The sequence below is a fragment of the Oxyura jamaicensis genome, chromosome Z (assembly GCF_011077185.1).
Source record: "Oxyura jamaicensis isolate SHBP4307 breed ruddy duck chromosome Z, BPBGC_Ojam_1.0, whole genome shotgun sequence".
Taxonomy (NCBI): domain Eukaryota; kingdom Metazoa; phylum Chordata; class Aves; order Anseriformes; family Anatidae; genus Oxyura; species Oxyura jamaicensis.
Window position 1 is genome coordinate 44,241,949 of NC_048926.1, and position 18,483 is coordinate 44,260,431.

The 18,483-nt window shown below is 41.7% G+C and overlaps 1 protein-coding gene across 1 annotated transcript in view; it reads left to right on the plus strand.

The window, feature by feature from the left end:
* The first annotated feature begins 22 nt into the window (after positions 1 to 22).
* The window catches only part of DAPK1 (death associated protein kinase 1), an 87,987-nt gene continuing 69,526 nt past the window's right edge, over positions 23 to 18,483 (plus strand). The window contains exon 1 of the mRNA XM_035309687.1: positions 23 to 161. Within this exon, the coding sequence (XP_035165578.1) occupies positions 100 to 161 (62 nt within the window). The 5' untranslated portion in view covers positions 23 to 99. The remainder of the gene's footprint in view (positions 162 to 18,483) is intronic.

Below are 18,483 nucleotides of genomic sequence, written 5' to 3' on the forward strand. Positions count from 1 at the left end.
CAGCTTGATCTGATGTCGGGGCGGCCCCGGCGGCTCCGGTGATGAGGACGCGGAGCAGAGGCTGAGGCCGGCGGCGGCGGCGGCGTGCGGGCGGCTACCATGACGGTGTTCAGGCAGGAGAACCTGGAGGAGCACTACGAGACCGGCGAGGATCTGGGCAGGTGGGTGCGGGCCGGGACAACTTCGCGCTGCGCCCGCGGCCCCGGGGAGCCCGGGCGGAGGCTGCTGGCGGCGGGGCCTCCGCGCCCGGCACCGCCGGCACTGAACCGTAAGAAAGCCCCCCAGAAATCAGCAATCTGTAACGTGTGCTTCTGGTTTCACGTATCGGTCTGGGTATGCTTTATGTGCATCTGGAGTGAGAGGCTGTGCTGGACACCTTGCGTCAATTCCACGGATATTGTGTTAGGAAGGCACGTTCCCATGCTGAACCCCAAATTTCAGTTGTGTAGGCTAAATATCTTACTGGGGCACGCAAAATTCTTCATTCCCCACCCTTTTTCTTCTGGCAAGATCATGTAAAGTGTTCTAGAATCCAGTTTTAGGTTTCTGTAGTAATACAACTGTCACTGTGTCTGTGGTTACAGGCATTGATACGTGATTTACTTCATAAAATAAGGACAGAATTACAAATTGCCATTTTTGTTTTCCTTAAGGCTCTTGACGGAGAAGACAATGTCAGCCTGCTAGTTAAGAAAGTGCCAAGGTTTATGTAACCTCTCTCGTATTTATTTTGAAGAGAAAGTGTCAACACAGTGCTTGGTCCCCAGTACCCACGTAGGAAGCAGAACAGTTTCCCTAAGGACAATCGCATAGGCAGCATTTAAAGGTACGGGGCTTTTTCCACACAGCCACGCTTGGGAAATAGCATGCTAGCTCCAGAACACCGCTCTGAAGATGAGGAATGTCATTTTTGACAGACAAGCACTGAATGGCGGTACATGGTTTACAAAAGAAAAAGAAAAAAAGGCTGAGGTTGTTTGCTTTTTATTCATTTCAACTATATAACCGTGGCATGCAGTCTAAACCTATATATATATATTTTAAAGAAGTTAATTAGTTACACTCTAGTCTTTTTTTTTTTCCTTGGAAAAAAGTAGGCATAACTAAGAACTTAATCCATTTTTATTGGCCGTTGTGAGAAAGTACCTATGGACAATAAAACATGCAAAGTGGCAGGGTTTTGCTTTAAAATAAAAGGGCCGAATATTTCACATCAGCATCATTTTGAGGAAGAGACATTATTTCACTGCAAATTGTTGCCATAAAATCAAAAGAGTAAGCAAATCTCAGCATAGTCGTTGAGTGGCTTAGTTCAGTGGTGCTTTTAACTTATTTTTGAACTTAGGTTTCTCTGGCTGCTTGAAATACTCTTGTAAATCCCATTTCTTTCCATTCCTCCTTTCCAAACCCTTAGGTTTCTCACCTTTACATTTGCATATAAATGTACTTGCAAATGTCAAGCCTGAGGCTTAAAACTCAGGAAGCAAGTGAATATTAAAAACACCTTTGACTTTAAAATTTCTTGGGTTTATTTGGGAACCTGAATCTTGATTTAAGGCTTCAGCTAAGCTGTGATGAAAGGTTCCATTTTGCTAAATCAACCTATTTTCTCCCCTTACAATGGATGAATTCCTTTGTTTCCTTGTACTTAGCATCAGTCATGGAACAAACAAGGTGAATAAATGAACAGATAAGAGTTTTTTCACCGAAGGGTATTTGCATGAGTGGATCCTGGAGTTCCTAGGACAGCCTGCCTTTTGAGAAAACTTGGTGAAGATGCAATTACTTTGAAATTTTAATCTTCACTATTTTCCTCTGTAAAATATTTATATATCCGTATTACCTTATGACACCTCTGGCAGTAACTAGAATAAAAAATAGCTTTACTATTCTAGCAAAAGTCACTTGAAGGAAATAAATGGATCGCGTAAATTAAATTTCTGAGTGAAACTAGTAAAGGGGGTTTAAAAATTGCTTACACAAAACCTGGAGATGTTTGAAACCAGGAGAATGGACAATGAGCTGAAAAAAATGCACTTTCCAGTTTTATGATATTTCACAGTGCTGTTGCAGAAGAAGCAATAAACAGTAAAAATCTTTTGCCAAAGTGTTTTTTTTTCCATTCTTTGCTTTGTTTTGATTTATTCCTGTGGAAAATAAGAAAAAATGTATTATGAATACTTGTAGGATCACTTTTTTGGTCTTATCTGTACGTGATTTGTTCTGACACATTTCTGCTGTTGGGGTAGGTTTACCTCTTTTGTCATCTTAAGCTTTTTTTCCCAAAGTCTCATCACTTATGGATCAAATGTCATCTTTAGGTTGGACTGTGCTCATGTGCTCATATGGAGACTGTGCTCTTAATTGTTGTGCCTGTTGAGTTATGTACTTTTTGTTTTGTGTCTGACAAATTTAGTGAAACATCGCTGCATTGTTCAGGCGTGCACTTTATTAACAGATGTGTTAATTAACCATCTAACCATGGCATTTCAAAAGGTGATGGAGATTCTATGCCTGCTGGGGTTGAGATTATCATGAAACAACAACAAATTTACAAAAGCTGTTCCATTCATTTTAATTCTTTCTGCAGTTGCGAGCCGTGTGACTGTGCATTTTAAATACCCTGGTGCAGTGCCTTTTACTTCAGTTTGCCCAAAAGACAGGAATTAAAGTTCATCAGCATTAAAAACCTCACCATGGTGAGCACAAAAGACCTTGAAACCAGATCAAACTGATCAAAATTATTTTTTTAACTCTTCCGTGATTGGCCTTGCCTGGGATCTGTTACAGTACCATGAGAAGAGATGCATTGCTAAATTATATGAAGTACCCAGACAAGCGACTTAGTTCATGGTCTTAGCCACCACCACCACCACTCCTGTTTTTTTTTTCTTTAAACTTTAAAGTATTTCCTAAAAGAGCCGCAGACAGCTGAAGTAATGTTTTGCAGTTGAAGAATGGTGTATGCATTGCACTGTGGCTTGCTGTTTACTAATAGGAGATCCCTGCTGATGTAAAAAACAGGAAGAGGTATCTAGCAATCTTGAACTTTGAGTTTGTTTGGACCTGTTGTACTCAATAGGGGTACACTTTCCACTGATGTTGAATTAAAATCTGTGATGAATGTCAGCAGCTCTGGAAATCAATCTGTTCCTGTTTGGTAGCTCCCTGAGCAGAGAAGTTACCAGGTTTAGCTTACTGCTTTTTACCCTTATCTGAGGTGTCTGTCTAATCTCTTTATCAGTTGCAATGGAAAATGCACAGGGTAAGATGCTGAAGCTGCTGATGAGAAAACAGGCAGTTGTGCAAATGCATACTTACAATCTGAAAAATGTTCCTTTACCTTTGAATCTTCGGTTAGAAGAGAAATCCTTTTTCTGGGTTGTGTGAGATCTGATTTCTGTAGTAAGCAGTGAATACGTAGGCAGAATACATATATTTTTGGTTATTCATCCATCAGTTTTCAGAAATGCTGCTTCTTAGAACTGCAAAGGCAGTCTCTCATCTATCATGCACCGTAACTGTAACTGCATTGCACTGTGTTGGGAGGAAAGGAAGAACGTGGGACAAAGAAATGCTTAGATGACAACTAGAATTTGACCTTCACGGTGCTTTTCAGGCTTGAGAGCCCGAACTAGTCATACTAACAAGCTGATGTGCAAAAATGGTGCACGTATTGTCAAGTTCCATTACAAGATGTACAGCATGTGAAATTCCTTTGAGGTGGTATTTCCCTTCAGAAAGGCTAAGTTAAAAACCCCTGGCAACTGTCTTTTCAATGATGTTGCAGTGTAACATTTTTTCCATCTATTTATCAGATTAGAAAGTCGTACAAAGGGCTCGGGGGGGGGGAGGGAAGGAGCAGTGGGACGGATGGCCTGGTACGGATGAAAGTGTTACACCTTGGGTCAAAAATTTAACTGCGCCACATTTCTCTTTTGTTGGATAATCTTACTGTAACCTCAACTCAGCGTGCTCCGTTAAAAAGGCATTTATTAACCTTCATTTTTGTACAGAGACAAAATGGCCAAATACTGAAGATGCGTAACGTGAAAACCACAGTAGCACTGTTTCCTGAGTCCCTCACATAGGCTCTACAATAAATAATGCAAGTGTGGAATTCACGGCTTCTGTAACCACACGTATGCAATTTGCAGCAAGATGTGGTGATTAATTACTGTGAACTGAGTGGGCGGTAGGAGTCTTTCGGGGGCAAGGACCTGGGAAGGAGCCCTGAACACGTTGGCCACAGAGCCGCTCCTCAATTGGGTAAGCTGGGTGGTTGGCTGGCTGAGCTGTTCCTCTGGAGACCCAAAAGTGGTGTTCAGGTTACAGCAAAGAGCCCTTTCAGTGCTGTTTGTGAATCACAGAGATGTTGTATCAGCCTTGTCAGCTCTCAGAGGAGCACCTGGTAATTCCGTGCTTGCCTTCAAGACACGAAGCGTAGGCAGTCCTGGCCCTGGTAGTTGTCTGGGTTCTGGGGGGAATCTTTTTTTTTTTCTTTTTTTTTTTTCTTTTTTTTTTTTGAAATGCATAATGAACTGCAAGCTGCTGATTGCATAGGCTGCATTAGACTGCCACCACACAGTACCATCAGTGACAGCTATTGCTTTTTAACATGCGTTGAACAATGTTTCTGCCTGAAAAGCACAAGGTGTGGTTACTTTTTTGGTATAACTGCTTGGTTCTTAGTTTCTCTGTCTGGAGGAGAAAAATGTGTGGTTTATAGGCATTTTAAAACTGTGTGTAGTAAGAATATGGCTTGCTGATTATTATGCCTTCATTTTAAATGCATAAACCTTTGTAAACCTAAACCCATCAGGAAGTAGATAAAGAGCGTTGGTCTTTGATTTCTCTTCTAGCTAGGCTCAGTGAGGTGCAGTTGGCCCCAGAATGGGTGTGCTAGGCGTGCGCTTAAACTGTCATCAGTTCTTTTGGGGCTTTGCTGGTTTGTCCTTTTTGATGGATTTTTTTTTTCCTTCCCCATTATCTGCCTTTACAGATGTTCAGGCGTGTCACTTCCTCTGCTAGAACTGTGTGTACTGAACAGAATTTGGCACATTTGGCTTAGAAAGAGAGGCTGAGGCTGCGTTTTCATGAGCTGTATGCCAGGCTCGGGCCATGCTGATGGTGGCTGAAAGGAGTAGTATCACTTTCTCTGTCGCATGTTTCTGCATGTTTCTTTGATGTGGCGATGCTATAAAAGGGGGGAAAAAACACCTTATCTAATTTATGGCAGCAGTCCATGCTCAGATCAGGTGAAAGCCCTGTGAAATCTCGGCCTACAAGGCCACGTGATTGCCTCTATAAATCCTTCCTTGAGTTAAATACATAGGAAGGACAGAGATAAAGAACTGTGGTACAAAGGCAGAAGAACATAAGCTGGCAACCAGGAAGCAAAGCTGTAAATAAGGAGAATGATGGAGACTACTGAAGTTGTGGAGTAACCGTGCCAAACAGTTGTTAAAATTGGTAACACATTCAAAGGCATATCAGTTTTAAGAGGAAATTACATATTTCCTGTTAGAACCACAGCTGGTCCTAATGACCAGGTGTCCTTCTGTTTTTGACTGGCTTCATTAATTCTGCAGTGAACCCACACAACTTGTTGGCACAGTTTTATATTAAGAGGAAAAGATGACAGTTAGAAACTAGTAAACCACTGCTTTATTTCCTGGGTGATAGTGGCTTGCACAGGAGTCCTTTCTCAACTAAGACTGTTGTGTCAAACAGCATTTTGACCCTGCTGCAGGAAGGTGGGTGTCCAAAAAACCTGAAAAGCATTCATCACCAGCTTAGTAGATCTTACTTAGCCACCACTGGCTTATGGCAGAGCTAGGTGGAAGCTGAAAGAAGGGTGGACAAAGAAAGCATGTCTAAAGATCCTGAAGCCACAAATATTTCCTTGCATATCTTCGTTATAAAATACATTCTGGAGTAACATAAATACCCTGTTCCACCAAGTTTCACGCTACAACCTGTGCCAAGGAGTCTAATAATAAATTTTGCTCTGAAATCTCATCACATGGGGCTGATACAGCAAGAGTGAAGCTGGCATGTGTCAGTCAGCTCTTGGGTGACATTCCTGTCATTTTTAGCGCAGTCAGGAAAAAAATCTCATATCAGATGTACTGTAGGAGCCCATATCGATCCATTTAATTGTGCAGTATGGGGCTGCGTCCTCCTTTACATGGTACTCTGCAGTTCTGATCACTGTTTCAAAGAGATTGTTGCTGTTCTATTTTAAAGTGAAGAAGAAATGCTAGGATGGTGATGCAGTGGGAAGAAGGCTTTTTTGAGAGCAGACTGAAGACTTTGGTGTGTTTAGCCTTGCACCATGAGGCTTGGAAGGGTATGATTCTTATTTATTTATTTTTAAGTATGCTGGAAGAATGAAGAAACTTTTGAAACTGGAAGTTATAAATTAGATTTACATTTAAAGTGTTCACAGGTAAATGAACAGGCTGGAAATTCAAGGGCAGCAAGCCTCCAGGAGAGCGATCTTTGGGATTTGTCTTTGAAACAAGAAACAGAGGGGATCTCATCGATGTGTAAAAATACCTGAGGTGTGGGAGACAGTGGGATTTGGCCAACCTCTTTTCAGTGGTTTGTGGAGACAGGACAAGGGGCAGTGGCTGCAAGATAGAGCACAGGAAGTTCCACACCAACATGCAAAAGAACTTCACGGTGAGGGTGACAGAGCACTGGAACAGGCTGCCTGGGGGATTGTGGAGTCTCCAGAGAAGGAGATACTCAAGACCTCTGGATGCCTACCTGGGCAGCCTGCTCTAAGGAACCTGCTTTGGCAGCAGGGTTGGACCCAATGATCTTTAGAGGTCCTTTCTAGCCCCTTCAATTCTGTGATTCTGGAAAAAAAAGAAACAAAGCCCAAATGAAGAAGGAACCTAAATTGTTTAAAGATTGAACTTATTAAATTAATGGAAGGTTTAGCATGGCAGTGTCCTGGGGTAGGAGGAGGCTGATAAAAACTTGGTCATTGCGGGTATCTTAAGACAGTATTAAATCTCTCTTTCGAGGTTTCCAGGCACATTATAGTCGACGTTGAGGATGTTGGCCTACTGTATTTTAAGTGTGTTGGCATTTTACTTACTTTTGTTGTAGTATATGTTGATGTCAGGGAAAATGACTTGTCGCAGGTGCTTTTCACCCAGAACAGTTCACACAGCTTAGGATTGCTATAAAGTGCCACACTGCTTTATGGTGTGTTTCGCAATCCGTGCAATGGTCTGCAGCGTTATGCTGTTTTTTAATGTTTTAATTCCCTCCTGCTTAAGTAACCAGATGTGACAAATGGCAACTGCTGCTTGAGGATGCAAGACTGCTGAGGAGGAAGCATCGCTACGCGGTTGCCCAGGCCACGTGCACACATTTTCCACCACCAGCATGGACCTTGCAGGGCAGTGGTATGCTGCTTTCGAATCGAGCAATTCTCTCCCAGAATCATCTGCCTGCAGATGCGAGGCTGTTTGCTTGGTAGGATGCTAAGAGCACGTTGCCTGCACTTAACTGAAAGAAAACTAGCTCTTACTGGGTGATCGCAGACGTAGGCGGGTATATCCACAGCTTAGAAGAGTTTGCAGTCAGTGTAAATTATAACTGTGCTTACAACCTGATTGACGGGTATAGTTTTACTGAATTCACTGCTGAACTATTCGAGGGAATGAGCTATTGGAAAGGAAAAAGAAAAACTCTGCTGTGGGTAGAATCGTGCTGGCTGCACATTTCTTGCTTCAACCAAATGCTAGGTCTGCCTTTAACTGGAGTGGTGAAGTATAAATACTTGATTTCCATTGTATCTTTATTAGAGATAAATTAGTATTGGTAATAAGTTTTTGCCAATTACCCGAGGAAGCCCTTTGTTCTGTCTGGTATGTGAATTGGCTTTGGGGCCTCTTGTCCCTTTCCTCAGTTTTATCTGAAATATAGATAGCCCCTTGCTAAGGTTTGGGGTGTGGGGTAGTGTGTGCCCCTGGAGGTGCTCATTGAGGGTGCTTTGCTCATGAACACGCCTGTGGGGCTGGGGATCAGGAGAGCCTTTTTACTGCAGGTCACACAGTCTGTTGAAACTGTGGTATTTTGAAGTTGCTGCTTTTAGAGGAGAGAGAATAAAGGGTGTTCATTTTCTGGAGTCCGTGGTGACATTAACAGACCTGTGATTACAGGGAAGTGTGATAGTGCCTTTCTTCTCTTCTTTGTCTGCTGACTTTTGCAGGGCTGTCTGCAGCTTAAGAAGATTGGACTTTATTGCCGAGGTGGTCCCTTGCAGTCCTGCATTTCTAAATGAGAAGAAGAAAGCCAGCATTTAAACTTAAAATTGTGAGATTCTGTGCCCGGTGGGGCACACGCCTTCATACAGCACTTACTTTGCTTAGTTATGTAGGTATCACTTGGTGCAGCTAACATTTGTGTTACTTGATCACATTGTATTTTGTTCTGGCAAGGTTTACAGCTTAATTATTTTGCCACGTATAATGGAGATTTAGAGGTGTGGAGTTTTTTCCCCTTATCCACAGAGGGGAATAATGTTGTGGGTATTTCACTTGGGCCTAACAAGTTCTTGGCCAAGAAGCCAGCACTTCCAGTAGCTCCATCAACAAAGCTGGCAGCTTATTACTTCCTAGCAAAACTGAGTACGTGGGAGTCTTGGTTGGAAGTAAATTTTACCTTTCTTTTGATACCTTTCTTTCATCGTGCTGACTGATTCCTTTATTGGGACATTTGGCTCCTATTTCATTTAACAAAGATAATAAATTGGCGTCTCTCAGATCACATCTGCACCTTCTCTCCCACCTTGGTTGTTCTCTATTCTGCAGGCATAGGCCTTAAGCATTTGGGTATGGGAGCTAGGATGTTTTTGGTATATTATCTTCCTGGCAGTATTTGCTTAACTGCATGAGCCGGGCCATCTGCACAGAATTGCTGTTGATTCCCTGGAAAACGAAAGCACGTCAGGGAACAGCTTAGTCCCTTATGTCTGTTTTTCTTATCATTTTCTGTTTGAAAGGGCCTTCTGATGCTATTTACTAAGCATTCCTGCCTAAAAGAAGGATCGCTTTTTCCGCTTTTGTTGCTAGTTACAGCGCTAACTGGGCAACAAACCATTCCAGATCGTATCTTACAGAGCTGGTCCATTTCTGGCCCCTTTTGTCCCCGCAGAAAGAAGCCTTTATGGTACCACTTCTTCTGAGGAGAGCATGTTGCTGTCAGGTGGCTCCTGGTGGGTGCTGCCGTGTGCCCAAACCAGCCTGACGGGAGGCCACGGGGGAGGACCAACCCTGTCCCCATCCTTGCCCACTGGGCAAGCAGCGGTGCCAGCCGCAGGCATGATGAGCATCGGGGGGGCACACTCAGGGGAACACGGGGCCAGAAAGACGAGAGAGCCTCTGTACGCGTCGGGGGGCCCTGTGGAAGCGCTGCGCTGGGAGGCAAGGCCTGGCTGCTGATGAGCCCTGTTAAGGAGGGCCCCGGCTGCACGGCCCGAGCACGGCTTCCCGTTGTGGCGGCCCTAGGGCAGCCAGACAAGCCTTCCCTTGCACCGGGGTCAGAGGGGGCAATTTGCAGTATATATTTTTTCTAAATGTTCTAAATTCCTAAGTGCTGCAGCTCATCTGTGCAAGTGAGCAGATGTAAATAAAGACTAAAGAGCTGGGGAAGCAGACAATTACTTGGCTGTAAATAGCAGCTCGTAAAACTGTAATGTATACGGACAGTTACTAAGGCACTTGGTATGAGGTTTGAGTATGCGGCACAGACCGTGCTTTGTTTGCAGTTTCTGTAATACCAGGTTTTGGTGTCTTCCTGAAAGCTTGCTTCAGTCAAGGCTAAGCAGTATGTTCACCACTGCAGATCATTCTTGAAACACATCAGTGAATGATGTGTTTATCGATTGTATTGCTTGGTGAGTTTCTTGTATATCTAGCTAACATAAAATTAATTACCGAAGTGGGAGGACATGTGGGAAAGGAATTCGCAGGTGGCTTTGCGCAGTTTCACACATCCCTGAATTAGAGATAAAGAAGAAATAAGCGTTAGAAACAAAAACTTGAGCAAGGTTGAGATGAATGAACTTGGCTTCAGCGTTGAAGATGAGCTTTGCGCAGTGGCCAGTTGCTGGCTGGCTTGAGGCGCGTGTCTGAGGGTCTCTAACAAATTGTATGACCGATTTGGGCACGAGGACAGCACATGGGGTTACAGGGAAAGTATATGTAGTGGACAAAAAAGGGCAATAAAGGCCTTCTGTTCAAGAGCCATTAGGAGTCTGTGTCTTTCATCCCTTCAAGGACAATTTTTTTTTTTTTTTTTTTTAAGCAAAAATAATTGTGATAGCTATGGGGTTTGTAAGCTTGTGGTTCTGTGCTTTTTGTTGTTCTCCGGTAATGAAAACTTAGTAAAACGTTGGATTTTAAAGCAATTCTTCATGTTCAATGGCAAGTATTAAAATGTGAAATCCATACAATACCTGTAAACTGTATCATTTTGGGGGAAAACAGGTTCGTAAGCCATTTGGGAGCTTTGCAGTCCATCTTCACTTCTGCTTGCAGAGATTACTTCATTTCTAGCAAGTGTTTGTTGAATGATCAACAACACCATGTCATTGTAGTAAATCTTTTTTACAAAGATAATGAAAAAACAACATTTTCTTAAGTTAGCACCACTATCTAACAGGTGCTGCTGTGCTGCAAATGTCGCTGTGTGTTTGTGTTTTTGTGTTTGTGGCCATTCAGTGTAGATACCCTCCAGAGTCAAAATCTGCATACGTATACTTTCTAGGGACACCTTATTACTGTTCAATAAGGCCATAAGAAATATGCCTTAAAACAGGGAAGTGCAGAAATGGTGAAATAAAGGGAAGCTGCTCATTGCAATGAAGGAGTGGGTGGTATAACTGAGATCTGATAAGCATTATTGTTAGACCTTTCTTACCTGAGCAGCTGGACAAGCCCACACTTCAGACAAGCTTCAGAACCCTTTGCTATAGAAGAGAAGCAAAGCAGAAAATATAACCTTTTCTGTTTAAAAACTTGCATCAACTATATTCCTTGCTTAGCATCACCAAAATCATGTTTCTGCTTGTATGTATGCTTTAATATGCACCACAGAATCCTGGTTTAAGAATTATTGAGCAACTTATGACTGAGCTCTTGTGTTTAATTCATAGCCAGGTGTATTTCAGATACATCCTTTAACATTTAGCAAGGCTAATGTGAGTTAACGTTCATTTCTGAACTGATTTAAAATTTCATGAGAAGACCAGTCCTGAAGAACAATACAAGCATTAAACTCTGGCATTAAGTACTGGCACAGTATATTATGTTCTTTATTTATATGGCTGTGTACTTAGGCATTGATCCTGTAAGTACCCGTACTTGCAAGCTCCTTTTTATTACTGTAAATTACAGTAAGCATAACGTTTTTTTATTATTATTATTTTTTTTTTAAATCTCTGCATATCTTTGCTTCTTCCCACCTTTTTTTCTGGCTTTTTCATTTCCATCGGAGATATAGCTATTACTTGAACTGTTCACAAGCGGGAGTACTCTGTTTTTTCATATGATAAGATGATTTCTGAAAAGGCTTTAGCAGATGTACATATATTCAGACCAAATAGATTCCAGCAAGCTCCAGCACAAGCATCATTATTATGAAATGGCTGGCATCCAGCTGGCTTGGAAGTTGTACAGCCATACATATTCCCCCAGCTTACACAGTAGATACCAGCACATCTAGGCATGGACTTACATCGGTATTCTAAACCACCATATCCATGAGTAGACTTGTAGTTGAAGCATTTTCTCGAGTCCTTGCTTGGGCATCTAAGATAATACCTAGCTCTTCCCATTCTGGAGTGTGATAATCACTAAGTGCTTATGTTAAGGGACTTCACATATGGCACCTCTTGTTTTGTTTTTACCACCTTCAAGCTTTAAAAGAATGATAAAGACAGTGTGATAAATGTGCTTGTGCTTACAAAGGCATATCCATCAACTTAATGGTGTTTGTTTGTTTTTTCCCCTGATAATGTTGCAACTGCTGTTCCTGCCTATGCAACAATTGGATCAGAGAGCAGAAAAACTGCATCAGGGCATTTTCTCAGCCTCTTATATAAAGTTGCAGTGACGTTGATAACTTGCATTACTTGTCTCGTCCGCAGGCACAATGACAAGCACGCATGTCTGGTGTTACCCAGATTGCATGAGTGAATGCTGGATAGATAATTTGAAAAAGAAGATGAAGTTTAATTGTTTATATGCATACAGGAAGTACGGAAGGTTTTGTCTGCGCCTGTCTGGAGTATGCCTCACACACACCTATTCTAACTGTAAAAAGCAGGACAGAGTTTAGTCTTTAATTGGCTACTTTCAGAATTAAGTAGTTCAATGAGTTTCTTAGTAATCAGTAAAGTTTTCGGTCCCTCTTTGTTTTCTATCTGCAGTAATTTATGAGTTTTCAACAGGACAGAAGCATCAGACCTTCGGTAATGCTTCTAGCTCTTTCAGTGCACCTCCTCTTCCAAACATCTGCTGCCAGCGCAGACCCAGAGTACTTTATTCATTCAAATTTGCATTCCAAAACCCAAATGTGAATAGGAAAAAAAATCTGACATCAGAATTTCTGCTCATGGAAGGGAATCTGTTTTAAATACCAGCATCACAGAACTCCACAACACCATGCAATATCTCTTTGTTCTGATGAATAACAACAGCAAAAATGTACTTATTTACCTGCCTACTAAGCCACTTTAATCCATTGACAAAAGTATAATTTAAAATGATCAAGGCAGTACTTGTGAACAGATTGATGTAAAGGAGTTTCTTTTTGTTTCTTTGTGTAGCTTGGACCTTGGAAAACACTTTCTCTATTTGTACACAGATGCCAGTTTTTCAGTGCCAAGAATGTTCCTTTTATGCACTAAAAAGTTCTAGCAAGAGTGCAACTCCTCTTTCTGGCAAGGGCTTTGTGAGTGCTTGAGAGTTAAAATGAATCTTTCTGCTCCTTTTCTACCTACTTTCTTCCCTAACATGCTTTCTTCCCTTGACTTTCAGCTGCATTAAAGTAATTTTAAAGAGCACGGCTTGACCTAATTGCTTAGTAGAGTATGATCGTGGAGAAATCCCGTATATTGTCCACCAACCCTGTGGTCATAATTTCTTTAAAGTCATGGGCTCTTTTGAAAGAATAAGACCACATTGATGGGAGGGCTTTGTGCTGGAACTGTCTGTGGAGGATTTAGCAGCTGCAAGATCTCGCTTTTCTTTTTCCCCTCATTGTCTGAAACGCCATTGACAGTGCCACCTTTTCTGCTTGAAAACCCTTATCCTTCATGCTGCAAGGCACTTCAGAAAGAGACAGAAACCCTTGAATTGGCACCTGATGGTATCGTGAATCTCTGCTTTTCTTTCCCACCCAAATGAAAAATACCTGGGCGTGAGTTCCTGCATGATCTTCCTCAGACTTAGGTGTGAGTGTTGTGTGAATTGGAAAAGAGGTGTTTTTCTGTTCTACAGAGCAGCACAGTGACATTAAAATCCACATTAATAAGCAACATTTTGTGTCAGGTGCAAAATTTTTGAGGACTGTTAGTGGCCTGAAAAGTACCATATAAGGAATATCATTTGTGTTTCCTAGCTGTGCTCAGATTCATTAGCTGAATTTATTGTGAGGTATTCATTTTTATCTTTTCCTGGAGGATCGATGGTGCAGCTGCAGGAGACTTCTGTGTCTTTGTGCACCTTCTGCTGACATTTAGGCTCTTCTGTGGTAGCACTGGGTACTGTCTTGGTGCTGTCATCGTGTCCCCGTGTGTGAGGGGAGAAGGAAAACTGTCAATTTCAGCTGAAAATAGGAACGCAAACTATGTTACTGTTAATTAGTATTTTTTGTGTTAGTTCCAGCATTAGGTGTCCCTCTTTAAATTTTTTTTTTTTTTTTTTTTTTTTTGTAACTTAGGAATATATATACTAGGAAAATAATGTAACTGCTTACACTCTACATGTCACTTGTACTGCATGCTGCGTGACGTAAAGGGCAACTTATGAAATAAACATCATTCCTTCTGTGCAGTTCAGTTGATCTGTAATTGATACAGTACAGTTTTACAGCCCAAGGTCTTCCACCACACACCCATCATTCCTCCTGGTGTATGTCTTCAGCACATAATGTCAGGAGAAGCTAGGGGGGCTCAACATCTCTGAGAGGCATGGCCAAAAACAAAGGGGCTGCCCTATAGGTCTTGCGAGGAGAGGTGCAGTCTGTCCTTGTTTTGATAAGCAACTGGTCAGCTTTAAGTGTACCTCTTTGGAATAGAGGGCTCTGTTAAGTGCTGGAGAGATGAGACAGACTCGGTTATTTGTCGCCAAGGCATTTGCCCGTACAGTGTGTATCTTGCTGGAGCACTGGTGAGTGTGTGAAGCAAGCACCCGATAGGACAAGCATGACCAGAGCTGTTGCTCAGCTTTGTTATTGGAGTAATTGCTTCTTCTTTGTTTGTTTGTTTTTTGGCGTGGATGCTCTCCTAGTAGAATCCAAAATGTGTTCTTGAAACTTGTGTCTGCACTTCGCTAGCTTAAGCCAACGTTAATAAAGAACCAAAAACTTAAGTATGTTGTTCATTTGAAATAAGTGTGCCGAAATACACTTAAGTCTTCATAATTCTGTGAAGTCCTGTTTTATGTGATATCCCAAAGAAGTTTACCCAGCCAATAACGCCAGGTAGAGGTAAATGAGGATTTATATGTGAGGGAACTTGGTTGCTTTTATCTTAAAAACAAGGGTGGAGTGGGAGAGGAATGAGACTTTGTGTGTCTGGTTATGTGGATGTACAGTATTTGGTTTTCTGTGCATGTTTTCTTCCACTCTTACACTTCACATTAGATAAGGTGTTTAGTCAGCTGCGTAAAAAGATCTAATAATAAAGTACTTTTTCTTCACCCAATTCTTGTGTTCATTTTGTGGAGTTAAGAAGTTTTAAAAGCGTTTTAAGCCGTCTCATTAAATCACACATTTTTTAATCCCACCAAGTAATGCTGTTTTTAACAGTATTCATGCAATAGTGTGTTTTAATACATTCTCAAGGATGACAAGCTCTACTGATCTAGAGAAAAAGTGGCATCTTATTGAAACAGGTCCCTGGCTACAATCAGAGCTGAACCACTCTCTGGAAGAATGCAAGGTTTGCAACATGATGCTTCTTGAGGTGACAACGGAGCCCATCCTTTGGGTGGGCGTTTGTCAGAAGCCCCAGGCGGCCTTATGCTGGGGCGAGGGCAGGTCAGTGAGGTGCCCGCGACCATGCCTTTGACCAGTGGGGAGATCCGGCAGAGCAAAGCAGAGTTCCCTCGCCCCCTGGTTGCACAGAGTCTGGTTAGTCTTGGCAAAGCTCAGACAGGGTTGTTAAATGTGTCTGACAGCTTGTATCCGTAGATTCGTTCAGCTCACTTACCTACCCAGTCTTCTCCCATCTTTCTTCTCCCTTGTATCGAGGCTCACTTGTTTCTATATGCTTTCAAAAACAACATCCAATCACTGCCTTATGGCCTGGCTTGGGTGTTTGTTGTCTTTGTTTACATTTGCTTTTTGTCCTTTCCGCTTTACCAGATCTTCAGCCTCGACAGGCTGCTTCTTGTTGCCTGTTGTATTTCTTTTTTTCCTTGAATTTATTTCTGTCAAAATGCACCATGCTGTTCTTAATAACTGAAGAACTGGCCAGCAGTTGAAAGTTTTCAGGATGTTCACAATTAAGAAAGGCTGAAAATACATAAGCCTTGGTCTAAAGGCATCTTTTTTCTTTATATGATGTGCTCTTAGCCTCTGTCCAACATCCTGACTGTGTCATCTGCCTCAAAGATGTATGCTGTGATAACAAGCTCAGCTTGATACTGTCTGAATTGGTAGAAGTTTTGTTTTTATTTGAACAATCATACCTGCTTTCACTGGGAATTACAGGAATACTGTGACCTCCCTTCAGAAGGAGGTCACAAAACAACAGTGAAGGTGGGATCACTAGTACCAGAAGATGTCTTCCAGTCAATTATTACATTGGTCTTCATTAACATTGCTAACCATTAATATTTATCATGCTTATGCAAATTAACCGTGAAGGACAGTTTAATTTCTCTAACTAAAGTTAATGAAGCTTTATTAACTTCGTGTAGTTAATGGTAGACTTTTTTCTGTTCTGAAGACGGTGTGATTGCTGTCATTTTACATACGGTTAGATAGGGTAGGAAGATGGTGAAAAAAGTCTTGCTGCAAATCTTCTCACTTTCAAGTGCTTTTATGATGCCTTACTGGGTGTTCCCTCCTATCTGCAGTAGCTGTGTTGTTGTTAAGCTCTCTTTTAGGTATTTATGCATTTTAGTTTAGAGGAGGTTATTCAAAGTCTGAATGAAGAACTCTTAGTGATAGGACTATGACATGACCTTTTGATCTGCTCATAATGAAGAAATAGTTGAATTAATCTTTTTTTTTTTTCTTTGGAGACACCAAAGTCAGTCCTGTGTACAATCTCACTGTCATCAACACAAACCTCCTAGCAAAAATTATCAAGCAACCGAACTGCCCACCAGTACCTTTCCAGGATGGAAAGACCAAGTGGAAAAAGACCACATGGCAAATAATTATGTTTTTCTATAGCATTTTAGGTTGCAAGGACAGTTTTGGTTTTTGAGCTTTCTGCTCACTTGAAAGGGCAGCGATCGCAGTATAGACCTCTTGTTTGTTTTTAGTGGATTTTCAGTGTAGATTGCCAGCGATGAAACATTTGGTTGTGACTTTCCACTTTTTAACAGGTGATTTGGTGTTACTGCTGGCAAGTTAATGTATTAAAGCGTTAATCTTTTCAACTCTGTCCTCTCTACTTAATAATTCAGGGAGGAAATTATCTACAGGGATAAATTTCTGACCTTTTCTATCTAACTGTCCTATATAAAATCAAATCAGATGCTTTGGGAATAGTATTCCAAGTATAGTGGACTAGCTAGAATTTTATTCGGTTTTGTTTCTTAACTTGATGGTAATTGGCTCTCTGTAGTTGGGAGAACAGCACCATGGAAAAGTTCTGGAGTTTTTGACAGAGCCCCGCATAAGTGGCACTAAATCTCTCCTTGGTTACACCACGTTGCATGACATCTTTGTTTTCAGTAGAGCAACTTAAAGGAACCGAAACTTCAGAAAGTTGTGAATAGCTACTTGTTGCTGAGAAGCCAAAAACAAGCAAACAACAACAAAAAAAAACAGGTCCTCATGTGACATCCCCAAAAATGTATTTCCTCTGTGATTTTCTTCGGCCAATGCTGGAGATTGGTATACGGCTGGCCAACAAGAAGACTTAAGACAGAGCTTAAGCTATCACAAATGAAATCTGAGGGAGCAGAAAACGAGAATGCCCTAAGTGTTGCCAAACAACCTTTTCTTGCGTAAAGGAAAGTAGTATAAATAAAGTTAAAACAATCTCACGTATTTGTGCTCTAATCTGCCTATTTTTCTAAGATCTTCCCTGCCTCTCCTAGGATACTATCTTCCAAGCCAGGTTGCAGGATACAGGGCAACATGGGCTTGAAAAATCTCAGCCCATTGCCATTTGGTCCTAGGACGTGCGGTAGCACTTTTCCTCCATGACTTGTGTGAACATTTTTTGTTTGTTTGTTTGTTTTTAAACTGAGTCATTCAGCACTAACGGCCAGAAGTAAATCCTGACTTTGTGAAATCAGTTGGAGAAGAGGTGTGACAACAGGAAAAGTGGTTGATAGTACAGGCGGGTAGGTGCGGGTGTGCACAGGCTTTGTCAACCCAGTTGCGCTTTGAGACAGGAGGCGTTTCAGAGGAGGGCTGTCCTGCAGTGCCTTACACTGCAACTGTGCTAGCAATCCAGCTCAGCAAACCTGTGTGTAATGTGAATGGTATTAACGTGAATCAGTTTAAATGAATTATAGAAAAATACTCTTCTGGGAAAACTGTGAGGAGAAAAATTACGTATCAATAGTAAATTGCATAGATGTCTTCTCTTTCTCTAATTCGTAGTGCTGATTTTTAAAATAATTTTAGGTGCTCTCTGAGTTTACTTCAGATGTTTGCAGCCTGCATAGGCCACACGTGAAGTTTGGAGCAGGTCTTCAGGGTCACAAAGCTACTACCTTCCCTGTTGTCACTTCTTGAGGTCCTGTTGACCTTTTCTGATGAAGTTTGATGCATCCTGATGAAGTTTGTTGCATCTGCTAGTTGTGTGGCAGGTGGGGTAAAGAGTTTCAACATCACAGCATGAAAGATCATGTGACTTAAGGCCAGAAAAAGCACAATTATTTCTAGGTGTTGGGCACAGTAGTGTTTGTGTTTTGTTTTGTTTTTTTTTTACAGCATCTTTGGAACAGGGCAGTGTCCTGAACGTTCAGTTGAACTCCAGTAGCCCCTGCACTTGTGGCTGGAAGAAAGCTGTGTTTAGGTGCTCAGGTCGTGTAATTCACAGTA